The 20,781-nt window shown below is 45.7% G+C and overlaps 1 protein-coding gene across 1 annotated transcript; it reads left to right on the top strand.

Annotated features, from left to right (window-relative positions):
* Positions 1 to 13,090: 13,090 nt before the first annotated feature.
* On the top strand, positions 13,091 to 15,697 carry FNDC10 (fibronectin type III domain containing 10). Its single transcript, XM_073585461.1, has one exon. The coding sequence runs from the start codon at positions 13,651 to 13,653 to the stop codon at positions 14,452 to 14,454; it is 804 nt and encodes a 267-aa protein (XP_073441562.1). The 5' UTR covers positions 13,091 to 13,650; the 3' UTR covers positions 14,455 to 15,697.
* The last annotated feature ends 5,084 nt before the right edge of the window (positions 15,698 to 20,781 follow it).

Genomic DNA, 20,781 nt, shown 5'->3' with positions numbered 1-20,781 from the left:
GTTCCATAAGGAAGAACGACGATGAAAATAGACACATTTCAACCATAAATAATGTTTATTTGATAAAGTATAACAAACAGTCGTTTTTGACTCCTGATGACACAGTGCCATAGTCTGGAAATACATCAGTTAACATTTTTGTCCTGTAGACCTTTTATCTGTGAAGAAAGAACATTTCCAGAAAAATTATTCGTCCTGATTGGCGGCATTAGAGACGCATTTTTGAACAATCATTTTGGCTAATACGGACTAACGTGCATTTCTGATTTAGTGCAGTGATCGTTCACCAAAACAATTTCTTTTATCGAAATGACAAAGGGAATGTGCGTTTGATATAGAGAAAATTGGTAGAGAAGGTGCAATGTTCTCTATGAACACCTTTCTGAAAAAAATCTACCTAAACTGCAACTAAACACAAGCAGACATTAAAGTATTTCTGCAAAGAAGCTTATTTTCTCCAATTATATGGCAAGGATCCTCATAAGAGGATTTCTTACTTAGGAGGATTCTTGCTTTGCAGCTCCGTTGGGTTTCCACATAGCCAACCAAACCTATTGTCTTCTGAAAAATTCTTTCTTTTGGATGATATAACATTACGTTTCAGTTACATAATGACCTATATTCCTGACTTAACTTGGCTCTAATCTATGGCCAAGAACGCTGCAGTGCGTAGCAGTGTGGTTAGTGATGACGAGACTTCCACCTTCACATACCCTTCTTTATCACTTAGTATTTTATTACGAGAGCGTGCATACATTGGTAGCTATTCTCTGCCAGGTTGTGCCAGGACGTTCACATCTGCAATTATATCCAGGATGATTAAATGACAGGGTATACTGTAAATAATATAATATCTGGAAGAACCGTTTCATCACAAACCTGGCTGACCTTGAAGAAGCGGAAGGTTTCTCCTGGCAGTATCAACTTTCATGGTCCAATCTTGAGACAGAAGGTTAGGTCAACCGGTCTGAAAATGGAATGCAATTAGCAAAGATCTAATCACAGAACTGTGTAAAAATCATACTCTGCCCTTACACAGCAGCTTAAAAGGGACCGGACAACTGATGCATGCAGTCCGATTCACGAGTATGTATCAGACTTTGGTTTCATGATGTCAGCCGTGTCCGTTCAACTCTGAAACGTTGCAACGTTTCAGAGAAAAACCTACTTTGGAAGAATGTGGACTAGTCAGAAAGGCGGATCTCTGGTGGCTTCTCAATGCCCGTTGCCTTGGAGTGACATGTTTCTCCCTATACACACAGGCAGGGCTAGACCTGTAAGTCACTGGCAGTGGGCGAGGAGAAGCCACTGGATACCTACCTATCCAACTAGTCTCCCCTGCAGCTTTAAAAGTACTTTTTTTTCTGAAATGTTGCATGGATGCAGGGAGAATCACGCATAGGGTAAAAGGTCTACAGATATAAGGAATGTCTGCATAAAAGTAAATTTACAAAGGTAAATGAAAGGTTGTTGAGTCAAGTGTCTCTGCGGTGGGGACACTTAATAACATTTCATTTACCTTTGTAAGTACTTTCCCTGCATGCTGGCGACATGTATTTGACATTTAGGGCAATTTACCCGCTGCTTAACATTTAGACTGGCCTTCTATGCAGACATACTTTATATTTGTAGCATTGCACCCAGCGTCGGACTGGCCCACCGGGGAACCGGAGGATTCTCCGGTGGGCCCTGGCATCTGGTGGGCCCTGGCACCTGCTGGCATACAGGGCCAGCAGTTGCCTAGGGCCCCCGCTGCTCCAGGGGCCCCCAGCCAGTGGTGTGTCGCACACCATGCAGCTGCTATGGGGGCCCCTGCCAGCGGAGCAGCAGCGGGTGTCAGGAGGCAGGAGCCCCTGTCCCCGCTGCTAAAGAGAAATGAATATTCACTGCGAAGCAGTGAATATCATTTCAGGTCTCCACCCCCAGAGGCCCCGCCCCCAGCCCAGTAAGCCGCTCTGCATCTGTAAATCAGGGCCGGTGCCGCCCTCAGTCCTCTCTGCTCCTGGCTCACAGCCAGTGCGCGATGACGTCACTACATCGCACACCCGCTGTGTGTCTGGCAGAGGGGGCTGCTCCTGACACTGAGGCCGGGATCAGCGTGGGAGCGAGGAGGAGAGGTGAGTATTGTGTTTTGTTTTGTTTTTATATCTCTCTCGCTCTCTCTATCTGTCTCTATCTATCTATCTATCTCTATTTCTCTATATATCTCTCTCTCTATCTCTCTTATATCTATCTTTCTATCTCTATCTATTATCTATATCTATCTATCTCTATATCTATCTCTATCTATTATCTATATCTATCTATTTCTATCTCTATCTCTATCTATTATCTATATCTATCTATATCTATATCTATCTCTATCGCTCTATCTTTATATCTATCTTTCTATCTCTACATCTATCTCTATATCTATCTATCTATCTCTATATCTATCTATATATATCTCATCTCTATATCTATCTATCTCTATATCTATTATCTCTATATTTATTATCTATCTAGCTACCATCTATATCTATCTATCTTTATCTATATATATCTCTATCTAATATCTATATCTATCTATCTCTATACCTATCTATCTATTTATCTATCCGTTATCTATCTCTATATCTTTTCTCTGTATCTATCTATCTCTATATCTATATCTCTCGCTATCTATCGCTCTATCTCTATATCTATATCTATCTCTATATCTATCTTTATATCTATATCTATAAATCTATCTCTATCTATCTCTATATCTATCTCTATTTCTCTCTATATCTCTATATCTCTATAGCTATCTATATATCTCTATCTATCTCTATATCTATCTCTCTGTATATCTATCTATCGCTCTCTTTATCTGTCTTTCTATCTCTATATCTATATATCTATCTATCTTTATCTATTTATCTCTATATCTTTTCTCTGTATCTATCTCTCTCTATATCTATATCTATCTATCTCTATATCTATTATCTCTATATCTATATCTATTTCTCTCTATATCTCTCTCTATATCTATCTATTTATCTCTATCTCTATATCTATCTCTCTGTATATCTATCTATCTTTCTATCTCTATAGCTATCTCTATATCTATCTATCTTTCTCTATCTATCTATCTATCTCTATCTATTATCTATATCTATCTCTATCTATCGTTCTATCTCTATATCTATCTTTCTATCTCTACATCTATCTCTATATCTATCTTTCTATCTATATCTATCTATATCTACCGTATATCTATCTATTATGTCTATCTATCTAGCTATCTCTATTATCTATATCTACCTATCTCTATATCTTTCTATCTTACTCTATCTCTATATCTATCTGTTATCTCTATATTTATTATCTATCTTTATCTATCTAGCTCTATCTATTATCTATATCTATCTCTCTATCTATTTATCGATCTCTGTATCTATCTCTCTCTATATCTATCTCTCTATCTACCGCTCTCTCTATCTCTATCTATCTCTATATCTATTATCTCTATATCTATCTACCTATCTATCTCTATATCTATCTCTATATATATATATATATCTGTTTCTCTCTATATCTATCTCTATATCTCTCTCTCTATAGCCATCTATATATTATCTCTATATCTATCTATCTATATATTATCTCTATATCTATCTATCTCTATATCTATCTATCTATCTCTATATCTGTTCTCTATATCCATATCTATCTTTCTATCTAACACTATATCTCTATATCTATCTCTATATCTCATTATCTATCAATCTCTATCTCTATCTCTCGCTCTTTATCTATCTATTGATCTATCCATCTATCTCTATATCTATCTCTATATCTATCTATTATATCTATCTATTATCTATATCTATCTATCCATCTATCTATCTATCTCTATCTATCTCTTTATCTATCTTTCTAACTCTATATCTATCTATCTCTATACATATCTCTATATCTAGCTATTATCTCTATATCTATCTCTATATCTATCTGTCTCTATATCTATCTCTATATCTATCTATCTATCTCTATATCTATTATCTCTATATCTATCTATCTCTATATATCTCTATATCTATTTTTATTTATAGCCATCTATCTATATATATTTATCTCTATATCTATCTATATGTGTCTATATTATTATTATTATTATTATTATTATTATATCTGTATATCTCTATCTATTATCTATCTCTATCTATTATCTATCTCTATCTATTATCTATCTCTATCTATATATCTATCTATCCCTATATCTTTCTATCTATAGCCATCTATCTCTATATCTATCTATCCATTATCTATTTTCTATCTATCTCTATATCTATCTACCTATCGATCTATCTATCTATATTTCTTTCTATATCTATCTTTATATCTATCTCTATCTATCTCTATGAATCTTTCTATCTATATCTATCCATTATCTACTTTCTATCTCTATATCTATCTATTTCTACATCTATCTTTCTATCTATATCTATCTAACTCTATATCTATATATCTATATAGCATTATACCCTATGAGGAGGCAGCATTATTCCCTATGAGGGGGGCATTATTATACCCTATGAGGGGGGCATTATTATACCCTATGAGGGGGCAGTATTATACCCTATGAGGAGGCAGCATTATACCCTATGAGGAGGGCAGCATTATACCCTATGAGGGGGTGCATTATTCCCTATGAGGGGGGCAGTATTATACCCTATGAGGGGGGCAGTATTATACCCTATGTGGGGGGCAGTATTATACCCTATGAGGGGGCAGTATTATACCCTATGAGGAGGCAGCATTATACCCTATGAGGGGGTGCATTATTCCCTATGAGGGGGGCAGCATTATACCCTATGAGGGGGCAGCATTATACCCTATGAGGGGGCAGCATTATACCCTATGAGGGGGTGCATTATTCCCTATGAGGGGGTGCATTATTCCCTATGAGGGGGTGCAGTATTATACCCTATGAGGGGGGCAGTATTATACCCTATGAGGGGGGCAGTATTATACCCTATGAGGGGGTGCATTATACCCTATGAGGGGGTGCATTATACCCTATGAGGGGGTGCATTATTCCCTATGAGGGGGGCAGTATTATACCCTATGAGGGGGGCAGTATTATATTCTATGAGATGGCTGCCTTATATTCTATGAGATGGCTGCATTATACCATGTGAGGGGGCTGCTTTATATTCTATGAGGGGGCTACCCCAACTCCTGCTACATAATTAAGACATGTACAACCTTATACCCGGATATTAGCGTGTTTTACCGCATAATTGGTGGTCTGGTATTTAACTCTATGCAGCTACATAGTGGGCCCCAAGAATGATTTTCTCTGGTGGGCCCAAGGTGTTCCAGTCCGACGCTGATTGCACCTTTTACACTATGCGTGATTCTCCCTGCCGCCAATCTTACAGCCTGGATTAGCAGGGACAACCTCAATAGCTATTCACATCTTGAAGTATGGTACTTTCCCAGCACACTGGCCAACTACAGTATATTTGAGCTGTTAAGAGAGTTAACTCACCGCCAAAATTAAAGATAGGTCTCTTAGTACATATACTGTCTATCCCTGCATCTGTGCTCGCAGCCTTTGTGTTTTATTGTTGTTTGCAGGTTTAATGTATTTCAATTAAAAAAAATAATAGTCTATATGGGCACATTGCATACATCTTTACCTACACAGCTTTCCATAAAGGTCCCCATTGCCCCCAGTACAGATCCCTGTGTTCCAGACTGCTCCCAGTACAGATACTGCTCCCAGTGCAGATCCTTGCGGTCCCCACTGCTCCCGGTACAGATCCCTGCGGTCCTCACTGCTCCTGGTACAGATCCCTGCGGTCCCCACTGCTTTCAGTACAGATCTCTGCAGTCCCCACTGCTCCCGGTACAGATTCCTGCAGTCCCCACTGCTCACAATACAGATCCCTAAAGTCCCCACTGCTCAAAATACAGATCCCGCGGGCCCAACTGCTCCCAGTAGAGATCCCGGTGGTTCCCTCTGCTCCCAGTACAGAGGCCTGCGTTCCCGACTTCTCCCAGTACAGATCCTTGTGGTCCCCACTGCTCCCAGTACAGAACCCTGTGGTACCCACCGCTCCCAGTACAGATCCCTGCGGTCCCCACTGCTCCCAGTACAGATCCCTGCAGTCCCCACTGCTCGCAGTAGTCTATATGGACACATTGCATACATGTTTACATACACAGCTTTCCATACAAGCCCCTATTGCTCCCAGATCCCTGTTCCAGACTGCTCCCAGTACAGATCCCTGCGGTCCCCGCTGCTCCCAGTACAGATTCCTGCGGTCCCCGCTACTCCCAGTACAGGTCCCCGCGGTCACCGCTGCTCCCAATACAGATCCCTGTGGTCCCCACTGCTCCCGGTACAGATCCCTGCCATCTCCACTGCTCCCAATACAGATCCCCGCAATCTCCACTGCTCCCAGTACAGATCCTTGTGGTCCCCACTACTCCCAGTACAGATCCCTGCGGTCCCCACTACTCCCTGTACAGATTCATGCGGTCCCCACTGCTCCCAGTACAGAGCCCTGTGTTCCAGACTGCTCCCAGTACAGATACTGCTCCCAGTGCAGATCCCTGCGGTCCCCACTGCTCCCGGTACAGATCCCTGCGGTCTCCACTGCTCCCAGTAGAGATCCCGATAGTTCCCTCTGCTCCCAGTACAAAGGCCTGCTGTCCTGACTTCTCCCAGTACAGATCCTTGTGGTCCCCACTGCTCCCAGTACAGAACCCTGTGGTACCCACCGCTCCCAGTACAGATCCCTGCGGTCCCCACTGCTCCCAGTACAGATCCCTGCAGTCCCCACTGCTTGCAGTAGTCTATATGGACACATTGCATACATGTTTACATACACAGCTTTCCATACAGGTCCCCATTGCTCCCAGATCCCTGTGTTCCAGACTGCTCCCAGTACAGATCCCTGCGGTCCCCGCTGCTTCCAGTACAGATTCCTGCGGTCCCCGCCACTCCTAGTACAGATCCCCGCGGTCACCGCTGCTCCCAATACAGATCCCTGCTGTCCCCACTGCTCCCGATACAGATCCCTGCAGTCCCCACTGCTCCCAGTACAGATCCCTGCAGTCCCCACTGCTCGCAGTAGTCTATATGGACACATTGCATACATGTTTACATACACAGCTTTCCATACAGGTCCCCATTGCTCCCAGATCCCTGTGTTCCAGATTGCTCCCAGTACAGATCCCTGCGGTCCCCTCTGCTCCCAGTACAGATTCCTGCGGTCCCCGCTACTCCCAGTACAGATCCCCGCGGTCAGCGCTGCTCCCAATACAGATCCCTGCAGTCCCCACTGCTCCCGGTACAGATCCCTGCTGTCCCCACTGCTCCCGGTACAGATCCCTGCGGTCCCCACTGCTCCCGGTACAGATCCCTGCGGTCCCCACTGCTCCCAGTACAGATCCCTGCAGTCCCCACTGCTTGCAGTAGTCTATATGGACACATTGCATACATGTTTACATACACAGCTTTCCATACAGGTCCCCATTGCTCCCAGATCCCTGTGTTCCAGACTGCTCCCAGTACAGATCCCTGTGGTCCCCTCTGCTCCCAGTACAGATTCCTGCGGTCCCCGCTACTCCCAGAACAGATCCCCGCGGTCAGCGCTGCTCCCAATACAGATCCCTGCAGTCCCCACTGCTCCCGGTACAGATCCCTGCGGTCCCCACTGCTCCCGGTACAGATCCCTGCGGTCCCCACTGCTCCCGGTACAGATCCCTGCAATCTCCACTGCTCCCAATAAAGATCCCCGCAATCTCCACTGCTCCCAGTACAGATCCTTGTGGTCCCCACTACTCCCAGTACAGATCCCTGCGGTCCCCACTACTCCCTGTACAGATTCATGCGGTCCCCACTGCTCCCAGTACAGAGCCCTGCGGCCCCCTCTGCTCCCAGTACAGAGCCCTGCGGTCCCCACTGCTCACAGTACAGATTTCTGTGGTCCCCACTGCTCTAAGTACAGATTCCTGCGGTACCTGCAGTCCCAATTGCTCCCAGTACAGATCCTTGCGGTCCCCACTGCTCCCGGTACAGATCCCTGCGGTCCCCACTGCTCCCGGTACAGATCCCTGCGGTCCCCACTGCTCCCGGTACAGATCCCTGCAATCTCCACTGCTCCCAATAAAGATCCCCGCAATCTCCACTGCTCCCAGTACAGATCCTTGTGGTCCCCACTACTCCCAGTACAGATCCCTGCGGTCCCCACTACTCCCTGTACAGATTCATGCGGTCCCCACTGCTCCCAGTACAGAGCCCTGCGGCCCCCTCTGCTCCCAGTACAGAGCCCTGCGGTCCCCACTGCTCACAGTACAGATTTCTGTGGTCCCCACTGCTCTAAGTACAGATTCCTGCGGTACCTGCAGTCCCAATTGCTCCCAGTACAGATCCTTGCGGTCCCCACTGCTCCCAATAAAGATCCCTGCGGTTCCCGCTGCTCCCAATACAGATCCCTGCGGTCCCCACTGCTCCCGGTACAGATCCCTGTGGTCCCACTGCAGACTATATATCTCATTTAGAGTATGTGCCATTTATGATGACTCTTTGTTTAGTGGCTTTTCCTTACTCATCTGCATATATTTTCCCCCAGTCCTTGCTTCTGTAGCTTCAGTTTAAGGCTGTTATGTGGTACAATATCAAATGCCTTTGCAAAGTCAAGATAAATCACATCAGTCGCATTACAAACATCCATATTTGCACTTACCTCCTTACAGAAACCCAACATGTTAGTTAGACACAACTTATTCTTCATGAATCCATGCTGGTTATCAGTTATTATATTATTATATACAATATATCGCTGCAGGTCATCTCTTATGATGCACTCAAAAACTTTGCACACTACTGATGTCAGGCTTATCGGACGGTAGTTACCTGGATCCACCTTATTACTTTCTTAAATATTGGTACCACGTCAGCCATCCTCCATTCCTGTGGTGCTACCCCGTTACAAGAGAGTCTAAGAAGACGAGACACAATTCCTTCAATATCCATGGATGAATGCCATCTGGTGCTGGGGCTATGTCAATGTTTAATTAGTTCACGTAGTAGAGCTTCAACATTTATTACCAGAATAGTAGGGTTGTACAAGTCTTGACCACAGGTAGCTGATGACATACCAGCTACCTGAATACTCAGGCGCCGTACCACTGCCTGAGCCAGGCTAAAGAAATCCAGGAAGGAAATGTAATCAGTGCATCAGATCGCCACAGCAACTTTATGCCCAAGAGGAATGACAGAACATGACTGCAGCACTGAAACCAGAACATTTGAGTAATATTGGTTCAGAATATAAACTTTTTGCATGACTCCAACTGAATCAAAGCTAAGAATAAAAATTTTGTATGAGATGCTGTGCTCTGAATTCTTATCCAATATCAGTTTATAGGTCATGTGCCTATGTCTTCAATTGTAATCAATAGCCATCAACCTGGTCCATTAGATAACAACTGGACTTGCCAGAGCTCTTGGCTGAAGCAAATAGGTATTTGGGAATCCTAAGTGGGTTATTTTCCCTGTCTTTGAGCTAAGAATGATCTATATGGCCATCTGGCAGGGGTAGAGCCTTGGTTGGTTTAACTCCAGTAAACCAGTCTTTAATGTTCATTGTAGGGCTGAAAATCATTATCGATATTCTATGTATTCTGCACACTGACAGGAAAAATCAATAAAAGTTGTCTAATATTTCGCTTCTTTTACCAGTACACTTTTTTTTGTGCACTTGGACTCTATGTTTTATAACACAACCAAGGATTCTCCATCAATGTCTCAAACTACATTAATATTAATGCCCTAGCAATCTTTATCATATAGCAGTGGTATAAAGGTATTGACCAGTGATCGATGAGTTTTATCGCTCCAAGGCAGCCAGACAACAGAATTAGCTCTGCTTTTTATTGTTTGCATTGACCATTCCTTATACTAGTCAATAGGTCAATACATTGTGGTGGCTTCAAGCTGCATTAATGATCCGGAGACTACAGATCTAAATGAATTGTGAACATATTTATATAATAGCTTTCTGGCTTTTAATGTTGTATTGTCACAATAATGTAACATGGTGGAAGTACTGATTCTCCTTAAAGAGAACCGATGAGTCTAACAGGAAGGCTCCATGGGAAAAAATTACACAAATTAGTGCTCTCTTGGAGCAAAAAGAAATATCTGGCAAGTGCCACATAGGAGTGGTGGCTACTCTTTAAGTCAATCTACTATATAATCATCTAATTCTGTCTGTCTGTCTGTAACGGAAATCCCACGTTGCTGATTGGTCGCGCCCGGTTTGCCACAACCAATCAGCGACAGGCACAGTCCGGCCGCCATATTGGAATACCCAAGTGATGGGTATTCCAATATGGCACCCGCTGGTGGTACCAGGCCCTTCCACAGTACCACCAGCGGGACACCGCCGGACCCCCCCGCCACCACTGAACCCACTGCCGGACCCGCCGCTGCTGGACCCCCCGCCGCCACTGGACCCCCCTGCCGCTGGACCCACCACCACCGATGCTGGACCCTCCGCCGGACCCGCCGCTACCTGCCCACCCACCTCTGTGCAGCCACAGCTGGCAGGAAAGACCTCGGCTTGCGGCCTGTGCTGGAGATGGGGTGCGGGCACCCTCTGGTGATGCCGCACCCCATCTCCAGCACAGGCCGCAAACCAACGTCTTTCCTGCCAGCTGCCCGCCGCCGCCAGGACCCCCCCGCCGCTGTACCCCCCCGCCGCCGCTGGACCCACCGCTGCTGGCCCCGCCACCAGACCCCCCGCTGCCGCCAGACCTGCCGCTGCCTGCCCACCCACCTCCGTGCAGTCACAGCCGGCAGGAAAGACCGCGACTTGCGACCTGTGCTGGAGATGGTGGCACCGCACCCCATCTCCAGCACAGGCCGCAAAACACAGTCTTTCCTGCCGACTATGAGAGGGGTGTAACGAGGGGGTATAATGAGAGGGGTGTAACGAGGAGGTATAATGAGAGGGTTGTAATGAGGGGGGTATAATGAGAGGATGTAATGAGGGGGTATAATGAGAGGGGTGTAATGAGGGGGGTATAACGAGAGGGGTGTAATGAGGGGGTATAATGAGAGGGTGTAATGAGGGGGTGTAATGATGGGGCAGTAATGAGAGGGATGCCGCTAGGACCCGCCGCCTGACTACACGCACCGGATCTCGCCGCTGCCGGCCTGCCCACCCACCTCCGTACAGTCACAGTCGGCAGGAAAGACCGTGGCTTGAGGACTGTGCTGGAGATGGGGTGCGGCCACCCTTTGGTGGCGCCGCACCCTATCTCCAGCACAGGCCACAAAGCACCGTCTTTCCTGCCGACTGTGAATGCACGGAGGTGGGTGGGCCGCCACCCCCCAGTGCCACACAGCTGCCCCCATTGTGATGTCACTGACCTCCCGATGCATATAGCCACATCTAGTGGCCTTATAATGATCTGAGCAACATGACCAGAGATAGATTACAAAACCAGAAACTCATCTACAGATGGCTTGTTTGAGGTTTCACACATCATCACGATAGAGCAGTATCTTTCATTCTGAATCCTTTTCTTCCATGGACCTTTGCCTATAAGACTCCATACTCAGTTGGTCTCTTTAAGGAGAATCAGTATTTCCTTTTTGTTGCCTCAAATGCATAGCACTCAGCCAGCCAGAGACTACTGTACACTGATGCGGGGCAAACACCCAGAAACATGGAGACTGTAGAAGAGTTTCTGGCTTGGCATTTATTCCTGTTCATGTTACAAGGCTCAGTAACAGTTTGGATATTGGCAATTAGGGTAACTACTAGATCACAGTGCCTGGTCCATCTGCCATGTCAGTTCTCCGTGGCCACTGGAAAGGAATCATGAGAACCGCCTCTTATCTTATGACATCCGTGGCTTTTCTTTTCATTAGTCAGCCTTGTTCAAATTTATTATTGAGGTGTGATGTACAAGTGAAGTCGCACCAGATCAGCTAGTCAAAAGAGCTGTGGATGCCAGTAGGCGGTTCTTAGGGCTCCCATCCAGTGACCAGATTACTGATGTGGCTGATGGACAGGAAACTGCAAATCATTTTGCACCAACTCTAGTACCAACTATCGTTGAACAATTTGATTACTGCTGCCTTGGTCCGGCATCCATTCTAGTCCTCCACGCAAACCACGCTTCACCTCTATCATGAGTAAGAGAGCCACCCAGGATGCAGGGCCAAGGATGAGGGGCACAGCAGTGATGACTGGCTGCCACAAAGCACAGGTAGTTCCTACCTCTCCTAGGTGGTACTTGCAAGGTAAACTCATGTAATAAGCCTAAAGTTATGTCTCACCTGGTGAGTTGGATCCTCAAAGCCTTTTGTTTGGATGAGCAGGTCTACTGCAGCACAGCTGGCACTCTTGCAGCAGAGCGATCCAGTGAAAACACCAGATACTGAAGTGGCAGGATGGCAACTGAAGGACCAGAACTGGAACCCTGGGAATCAATGAAGTAAAGAAGGTTAGGAACTCAATATAGCAGAATTGGAGAGCGATGTAGCAGGGTTGACTCATATCGCTGAGATTATCGCTCCCCCCCACCCACAACCCTATGAGAAAATAATATACAAAGATCTGAAATCCAAACCCATGGGGTGGGTTGAAAATCTATACGTGCTCATTGATTTTAATCATATGTATTGGGAGGACAATTAATCATTCCCTCTATGTCAGTTTTCTGATATAATAATGATGCAAAGAGAAGAGTGTGCCATATTTGAGTCCGGCTTATTAAAAGAAAATTTAAAAAACTGTTTGCATATAAATACATACTCTACATGTACATTAAATAATCTACACATATGTTAAAAAACAATGGAATTCTCAGGATGAAATATTTACTTGGGGTGGAATTCATTTTCACTTCTATTAATAAAATTGAAGTAAAATCCTCTTGGATTGATAACGCAGTATACAGTAATAATAGCAATAATATTTTCCCTATAAATACTTTTCCTTTTTCTTTCTTCGTCTTCTTCTTGACTCCATTCTCCTTGACAGATCTTTTTTTTTGCAATCAGATTGCACTTCATCATTAGAGTCTTCAAAGCAAGGAGCCATCGATTGTCTGCAGCTCTTCTTCCTGGTCTGGATTGCATATAGGTTAATTAGAAATAAATAGCTGGTTTTTTAGACGGTCGCTGAGGCCAGTGACAGGCTTACGGTAGAGTGGCTCTATAGTAGAGGGCTGCAGGCAGGATTGGCATGGGTTAAGAGCTCCTGCATTTCTATTGGAGATCAGGAGAAGGCTGCACAGAAAAAAAAACGCTGTTTGTAACCAACATCGAGAGGATATGCAGACCTATTTTAAGTTAATATGTCCAAAACGTGGCCGCGACACTGAATTCGAAGAGACTCGTTGGAGCGACATACAGTGCCTGGCACCTGGCAAGGGAGCTGCTGGATTTTGTCCCCCATTCATGGCCGCAGGAAGATGCCAGAGCTCGTAGGAGATGGAGACACAGCTTCAGCTACAGAGGAATATGAGATTGAAATTCACTACTGCATCGTCTATGAAAAGTGACCTTCATTTAAAGGAACGTTGAAACCAAGGCTTGTACTACCGGGGCTACCTTATTTGTTGAATTCTTGGGTTTTTCATCAAGTAACCATGATCAATTTACACTTCAGGACCTTCCAGTCTTTGCTGCTTCTTTGCCTTTTTGAATGGAGACCCATAGCTGCTTTTGCCGGTTGGCAACAAATACATGGACGTCCAGACATGAGGAACAGACCATCAACTTCTTCTCTTTCTAGGATGGGGTCTTCATCTTTAATATCTACTCTCTTTCCACGCCATAAAAGAGGATCTACCTCGACGAATTTAACTAGACAAAGCAAGCAGGGCAATTTACTGCCCAATGAATCTATTTGCCCTTACAAAGTGTTTGGTGAGGGGCAGGACAACTACAAGAAGAGCATCTGTTTCAGGACCACGGATAGTGACTTCCGCTGTGACCAAAGAGAATGCATTTTGTACAAGTCAGGGAGGTCTTTGGTGGCCAATGTGTTAAGAAACAGCAGTGTCCTCCTACAATGGCAGCCGTTGGATCCCTATCTTCCTGACCTGAAAGGGTTTCTGATAAATTGCTCTTGGAATGGCACTTTTACTCGTTTTCAGTGTGATACCGTCCAGCTAGGTGTGAACTGTAGGGACTATCTCTTGACCAATGTACATGACAATGTCAGGTATAGGATCTGCCTGCAGACCCTCTTCACTAACAGGACATCAATGGAAGAATGCGTAGACTTTAGTGTGGAACCGGTGGGGATGCAGGATATTGTCATTGCCATGACTGCTGTAGGGGGGTCTATATGTGTGATGCTGGTCATCATTTGCCTCTTAGTGGCCTATATTACAGAGAATCTTATGCAACCCGCCTTCATGCACACATCTACGAAGAGGGGACCTTGAGATTTTGTGAAGAACACAAGATGGATTCATATGTGATCGACCGACACCAGTTCCAACAATAGCGATATTGACTATAAAATAGGGACATCATCACTGTGAAATTATAGGAAATGACATACATAAAAGTTTATAGTTTGTGCCAAATATCTTTCGTCACCACCACAAGCTGGACAACTCTTCTACAACCGCAGGTCCAGCTGCTCTTCGATTTGAAGCTCAGTAATGACCCATCAGAGGTTGCAGATCTCCTTCACGAGTCCGGCCCGGGTTACATTGTAGACTGGCCATATGTCATACATTGGTAATAAGTAGATCCGCTAATCTATAGGACACAACTTGCCTCTTCTCTTCTTTTATGGCGGTAGAAAAATTCTTCCTTGTATGAAGCGGCGACATCTGATGATATCATATCTTTTTGATATGGTGGAATGGTCCAATGTACTAAGTATGACCAGCCCATTATATATAGATATACGCCACCAAGCCATTGTTTAACCAACGAGAAGAACAGAGGGCATGCCATTATACATGTAGGGTATACGTTTACCTTTTCTCCTTAATATAAAAGACCTTAATCGCAGGGACGTCTTCGCTATAATATAAGATTCCTCTGTACATAGTAGTTAGATCTTATTCTTGTACCTAAATCTATTTTTCACAATGTCAGCATAATAACTCATAGCTTTATACAGTATGTGGATGTCTAATGCCAGCTGGGAGCGCACTGTGTACCATGATAGATAACACAGGGTATACATATATATAGTGTTATAACTTATGTGTCATTCTATGATATACTAAGTGCTTTCAGAAATGTTAATGATAAATGTTGATCGTCTGTAATATCACACAACACAGTGCACATATATGTAAAGGGTCCTCATCTGTTTCACAAAAGTCAGTACACAACTAATCAGGACCACATCTAGCCTTAAAGGAACAATAGATCTGCTATTTTTTAATATATGTGCCATTAAACCCATACAGAACACTTATCGACATGTCTCTGTGTATATATATATATATATATATATATATATATATACATACATACACACACACAGGTATGAGCCGCCACTGGAACTGGTTGGCCTTCATTAAAAGATATTCACAAGGGAACAGCGCCCCCAGTGGCCATACTATTATTACCCATACATATCTAGTGTAATATGCGCAATAACTTGGAGGGAAATTGCATTTCAGATCCTTTAAGATTATGAAAATAAAGTGAATATGATTACATTGCATGATTTTCTATTTAATGAATTGATGCTCCACATTTGATAACCCGCTATCGATTCCCACCCATACATGATCTGCTCGGTCGAGTGAGCATGCGTTCACAGGCTGATGATCAAAGGATCAGGCATGTTGAAATTTAACATGTGTGATCTTTGCTTTCCCTTACAGTTGGTATGGAAAGTATTCAGACCCCTTTACATTTTTCACTCTTTGTTTCATTGCAGCCATTTGGTAAATTCAAAAAAGTTCATTTTTTTCTCATTTTAATTGTGCTTTATTGTCTGTGTGTTTGTACTGAATATTATTTTCCTGTGGAGTTTTTTTTTTTGGCTACAGTAGTTTACAAATGCAAACATCAGCATTTCAATATTGTATATTTAGAACCTCTTTGTGGCTTTTTAATGTATTTTTATTCTTTATGTATAAAAAAGTTTCCATTTGCAAACTGGAGCCTGTCAGTAAGCGCCATTAACAGAAAAAATATTCTTTAGTGCTCTTTTTTTTACTACTGATTAGTTTTGTTTCAAGACTGATTAGAACCAAGGTACCTCACATTGCCCTGATCATTATAGGGTTTGTAACAACCCTGACGGCATCACTGCATGGCCTCCCATCCCCCACACACCAACTTACTCACTTCTCCAGGCCATACTGTGTGTTCTGTCTGCTGCCGGCTCCATGCTGTGTGCTTCTTGCTTCCTGCCTGCTCTCTGCATGCTTCCTGGCTCTGTGTGTAGGGGGGCGCCGCCGACACTCTCTGGTTCTTATGGAATCAGGGTGCACCTGTCTAATGTGCTCCCGGCCAAACACCAAGAGTCCTCTAGTATTTAGGGCAGCTCCAACCGGTGGAAGCTGCCTGAGCAATGCCATTACTCAGTTAGTGTCTTTCTACTGAGTTTCCAGGTCCTGTCCTGTGTTTCACCTTCTCTGGAGGCTTGATTCCTAGTCCTGTATCTGTGCCTGTCTGCTCTGCCCTCCAGGAGGCAGAATATCCTGATCTCTGTGTCCTTGTTCCTAGCCTTGCCTTGTACCTGTCCGTCCATCCTCCAGGAGGCAGAATATCCTGGTCCCTGTGCTATTGTTCCTTGCCTTGTCTCATACTTGTCCTCTCTGCCCTCCAGGAGGCAGTGTATCTGTGTCTTTGCTCCTGTACCTTGTCTCGTACTGTTACCTTGTCTGAACTCAGTCTTACCTCTGTCTGTCAGTCTCCTTGTCTGTGGGTCCTTTCCCTGCTGTGTCTATCCTTGTCTTCTCCATCTGCTTGTGCACCGCACTCTTGCGACTCTGCCTGAGTTCTACACTCTTGCGGCTTTGCCTGCTCTGCACTCTTGCGGCTCTGCCTGTGCTCCGCACTCCAGTTGTTCTGCTTTGCTCTGTTTCTGCTGCTGCAGAACCTCTTGCTGCTAACTGCAGCTCCTCTCCGCAGCCTTTCGGTTCTTCTCCAGTGTGAAAAGGTCCAAAATTGTTCCTTCATATCCATCCTTTCCCTACTAGTACCTGCACCTCCTTGTCATGATCCATGCGGGATCATGTCAGATAAGAGTACTGGTAACCTTTTTTTTTCCTCTCTCTAAGCTTTGTGCTTAGAGATAGTTTTTCCCCGGTGGCCAGTATGGTCATTGCACTGGTGTTTTTAGAGATAGTTTTGCCCCCGGTGCTGGTTAGTGTAATTACACGGGAATCAATAACAGGTGTGTTTACTCAATAAAGGTGTGTCAGTTGTGTTCACTGACGTTGGTGATATTGTTGGTCTTTTCCAACCATGCTGGGTGAAGGAATGAGCTGAGGAGAGTCCAGGACAGCTCAGTCAGAGTCCTGGAGTGGCAGCTATGGTGTCAGCGAGGAGTTCGTGTAAAGCATGGTGGCGTGGCAGCTATGGTGTCAGTGAAGAATTCTTGCAAGGCTTGGTGGAGTGGCAGCTATGGTATAGAGTTGCACTCAGCTGCTGGACTCTTTTGCTGGAAGCTGCACTCAGGTGCTGGACTCCGTTGCTGGACAGTGCACCCAAGTGTTGGACATGGTGGGAGGAAGATACACTCAGGTGTTGGACTCTGTTGCCTGGAGCAAGTGCATCAGAGCAAAGCTAAGTGTTTCCCTGTTTGTCACTTTTCCTCATGCTGGTATTAGTGCAGCAGTGAGGCCAGTGCCTTCGCCACCCAGCTCCCAGCAAGGGATAGGTGTAGGGTGTGGTAGGGCGACAGGTTCGTGATCAGTGCCCGGTATGGAACCGGCATAGGGAACGTTAGGAGCGTTAGGGACACTGACTCAGGGGAGTGCAGAAGGTCTCCACGTCCCCTTAACCTATCGCAGAGCCCACCGTTGTAAATGTTTCCCTATCCCCTGTGTCTTGTTGTATTAGTTACCGGCCTGCGGGCCGCGTCACACTGGACAATTACACGTGCCGTGTCCTGTTGTATTAGTTACCGGCCCGCTGGCCGTGTCACACAGGATGGGGCACGTGACACTCCTGTGTTAACAAGTCTCTACCTTTTCCATACACCACTCCTTCCTGCCCAAGTCCCTGTGCCATCCCAGTCAGCTTTCCAGTCAGCTGTGCCTGTCTGCCAGTGTCTCAGCCGTGCCCGCCTGCCAGTGTCTCAGCCATGCCCGCATGCCAGTGTTTCAGCCGTGCCCACCTGCCAGTGTCTCAGCCGTGCCCGCCTGCCAATGTCTCAGCCATGCCCGTCGTGCTTACCTGCCTGTCGGTCAGTCGCACCTGTTCTAGCATTCTGTTCCCCAGTGGGATCAGCAGCCACAGCCAGACACCACCCTGGAGTGGCACCTGGCAGTTACCTACCGCACAAGCCTGACCTCACCATAAGAAGTTCCAGTGAAGACCGAGGTATCTGTATTAGATACGCCCCTTCCAGGGTAGTCTGGTTTGTGGCACAGTGGGTTCACAATTCCCTTGCTCGCACCAATTTGCCAAGGCGCGAGCGTGACACTCTGCACCCCATCTTGACTGGAAAAAATAGATATTTAGAAATTTTTGCAAATTTATGAAAAAAGAAAAACTGAAATATCACAAGGTCATAAGTATTCAGATCCTTTGCTCAGTATTGAGTAGAAGCACCCTTTTGAGCTAGTACAGCCATGAGTCTTCTTGGGAATGATGCAACAAGTTTTTCACACCTGGATTTGGGGATCCTCTGCCAGATCTTCTTTGCAGATCCTCTCCAGTTCTGTCAGGTTGGATGGTGAACATTGGTGGACAGCCATTTTTCAAGTCTCTCCAGAGATGCTCAATTGGGTTTAGGTCAGGGCTCTGGCTGGGCCTGACTGGTGGAGGGCTGCAGTGATAGTTGACTTTATGGTACTTTCTCCCATCTCCTTACTGCATCTGTGGAGCTCAGCCACAGTGATCTTGGGGTTCTTCTTTACCTCTCTCACCAAGGCTCTCCTCCCACATTTGCTCAGTTTGGCTGGATGGCCAGGTCTAGGAAGACTTCTGCTGGTCCCAAACTTCTTCCATTTAAGGATTATTGAGGCCACTGTGCTCTTTAGGAACCTTGAGTACTGCAGAAATTCTTTTGTAACCTTGGCCAGATCTGTGCCTTGCCACAATTCTGTCTCTGAGCTCCTTGGCCAGTTCCTTTGACCTCATGATTCTCATTGGTCTGGCATGCACTGTGAGCTGTGAGGTCTTATATAGACTGGTGTGTGCCTTTACAAATCAAGTCCTATCAGTTTAATTAAACACAGCTGGACTCCAATGAAGGAGTAGAACCATCTCAAGGAGGATCACATGGAAATGGACAGCATGTGACTTAAATATAAGTGTCTGAGCAGTAGCGTAGCTACCGGGGGGGCAGAGGGGGCGGTCGACCCCGGGCTCCGCACTCTGAGGGGGCCCACCCGGATTTACACTTAACTGTATCTGCAGCAGAGGGAAAATCCATCATCTCCCTGCTCTGCCCCTATGTTCTCTTCTCTGCCGCCGGACCTGTGATGAGGTCACAGGAGGGGAGGAGTCAAGGTCACATGATCAGGGGCTTCACTGACTGTATGCACTATGCAGGACTCTGCTGTGCTGGTTGTCATGGCGCCCTGGGATTGGAGCAGTAGCGTAGCTCTAATCTCTTCTGGGTGCACAGGACCTGTGATGAGGTCACAGGAGGGGAGGAGTAAGGGGTCACATGATCGGGGCCTCTCAGTGTATGCAGGACTCTGCTGTGCTGGATCGGATCTCATGGTGCTGGATGAAGGGAAGTTTCTGTGTGGGGTTTACAGGGTGCATGTAGCAGAGCTGTGTGTGTACGAGGTGTACGGAGCTGAGCCGCGTGTGTATGAGGTGTACGGAGTGGAGCCACGTGTGTGAGAGATGTACGGAGCGGAGCCGTGTGTGTACGAGGTGTACGGAGCCGCGTGTGAGGTGTACGGAGCAGAGTCGCATGTGTGCGAGGTGTATGGAGCAGAGCCGCATGTATACAAGGTTTACAGAGTGAAGCCATGTGTGTACTGAGTGGAGCCGTGTGGATGCGAGGTGTACGGAGCGGAGCCGTGTGTGTACGAGGCATAGAAAGCGGAACCGTGTGTGTATGAGGTGTGCTAGTGTACAAGGTGTCTGGTGGGGAGCATTCATACCTCCCAACTGTCTCGATTTTTCTGTCGGGAGCTTAATTTTCCGGTGGACACAGGAGTACATGGCAGAGCCCTGAGGAGCACTTTAAAATTTGAACATGATGTTCCACCGAAAGTGACGTGCTGGAAGCTGACCGGAAATGAGGTAATTTCGGGAGGAGATTGTGATGGAATCATGGAGGCACCTCTGGGAATGCTTCAGATTCATCACCGTCTCCTCTGACAGCGGGATCGCCTTGCACACGGGGATGTCGGCCATGTGAGCGGATCATGATATGTCCTGCACTGGGAAGCTCAGTTGGGCACTACAATGGGAGCCGGGCTGCTTTAGTATCTTTATAGAATCTTTCTTTCTTTCTCTCTCTGTTTCTTTCTCTCTCTCTGTTCTCTCTCTCTCTGTTTCTTTCTCTCTCTGTTCTTTCTTTCTCTCTGTTCTTTCTTTCTTTCCCCTCTTCCTTTCTCTCTCTCTGTTCTTTCTTTTGCTCTGTTCTTTCTTTCCCTTCT

Source organism: Dendrobates tinctorius, unplaced genomic scaffold (assembly GCF_039654945.1).
Source record: "Dendrobates tinctorius isolate UK_male_01 unplaced genomic scaffold, ASM3965494v1 ptg000086l, whole genome shotgun sequence".
Taxonomy (NCBI): Eukaryota; Metazoa; Chordata; class Amphibia; order Anura; family Dendrobatidae; genus Dendrobates; species Dendrobates tinctorius.
This window is presented reverse-complemented; position numbering and strand designations above follow the sequence as displayed.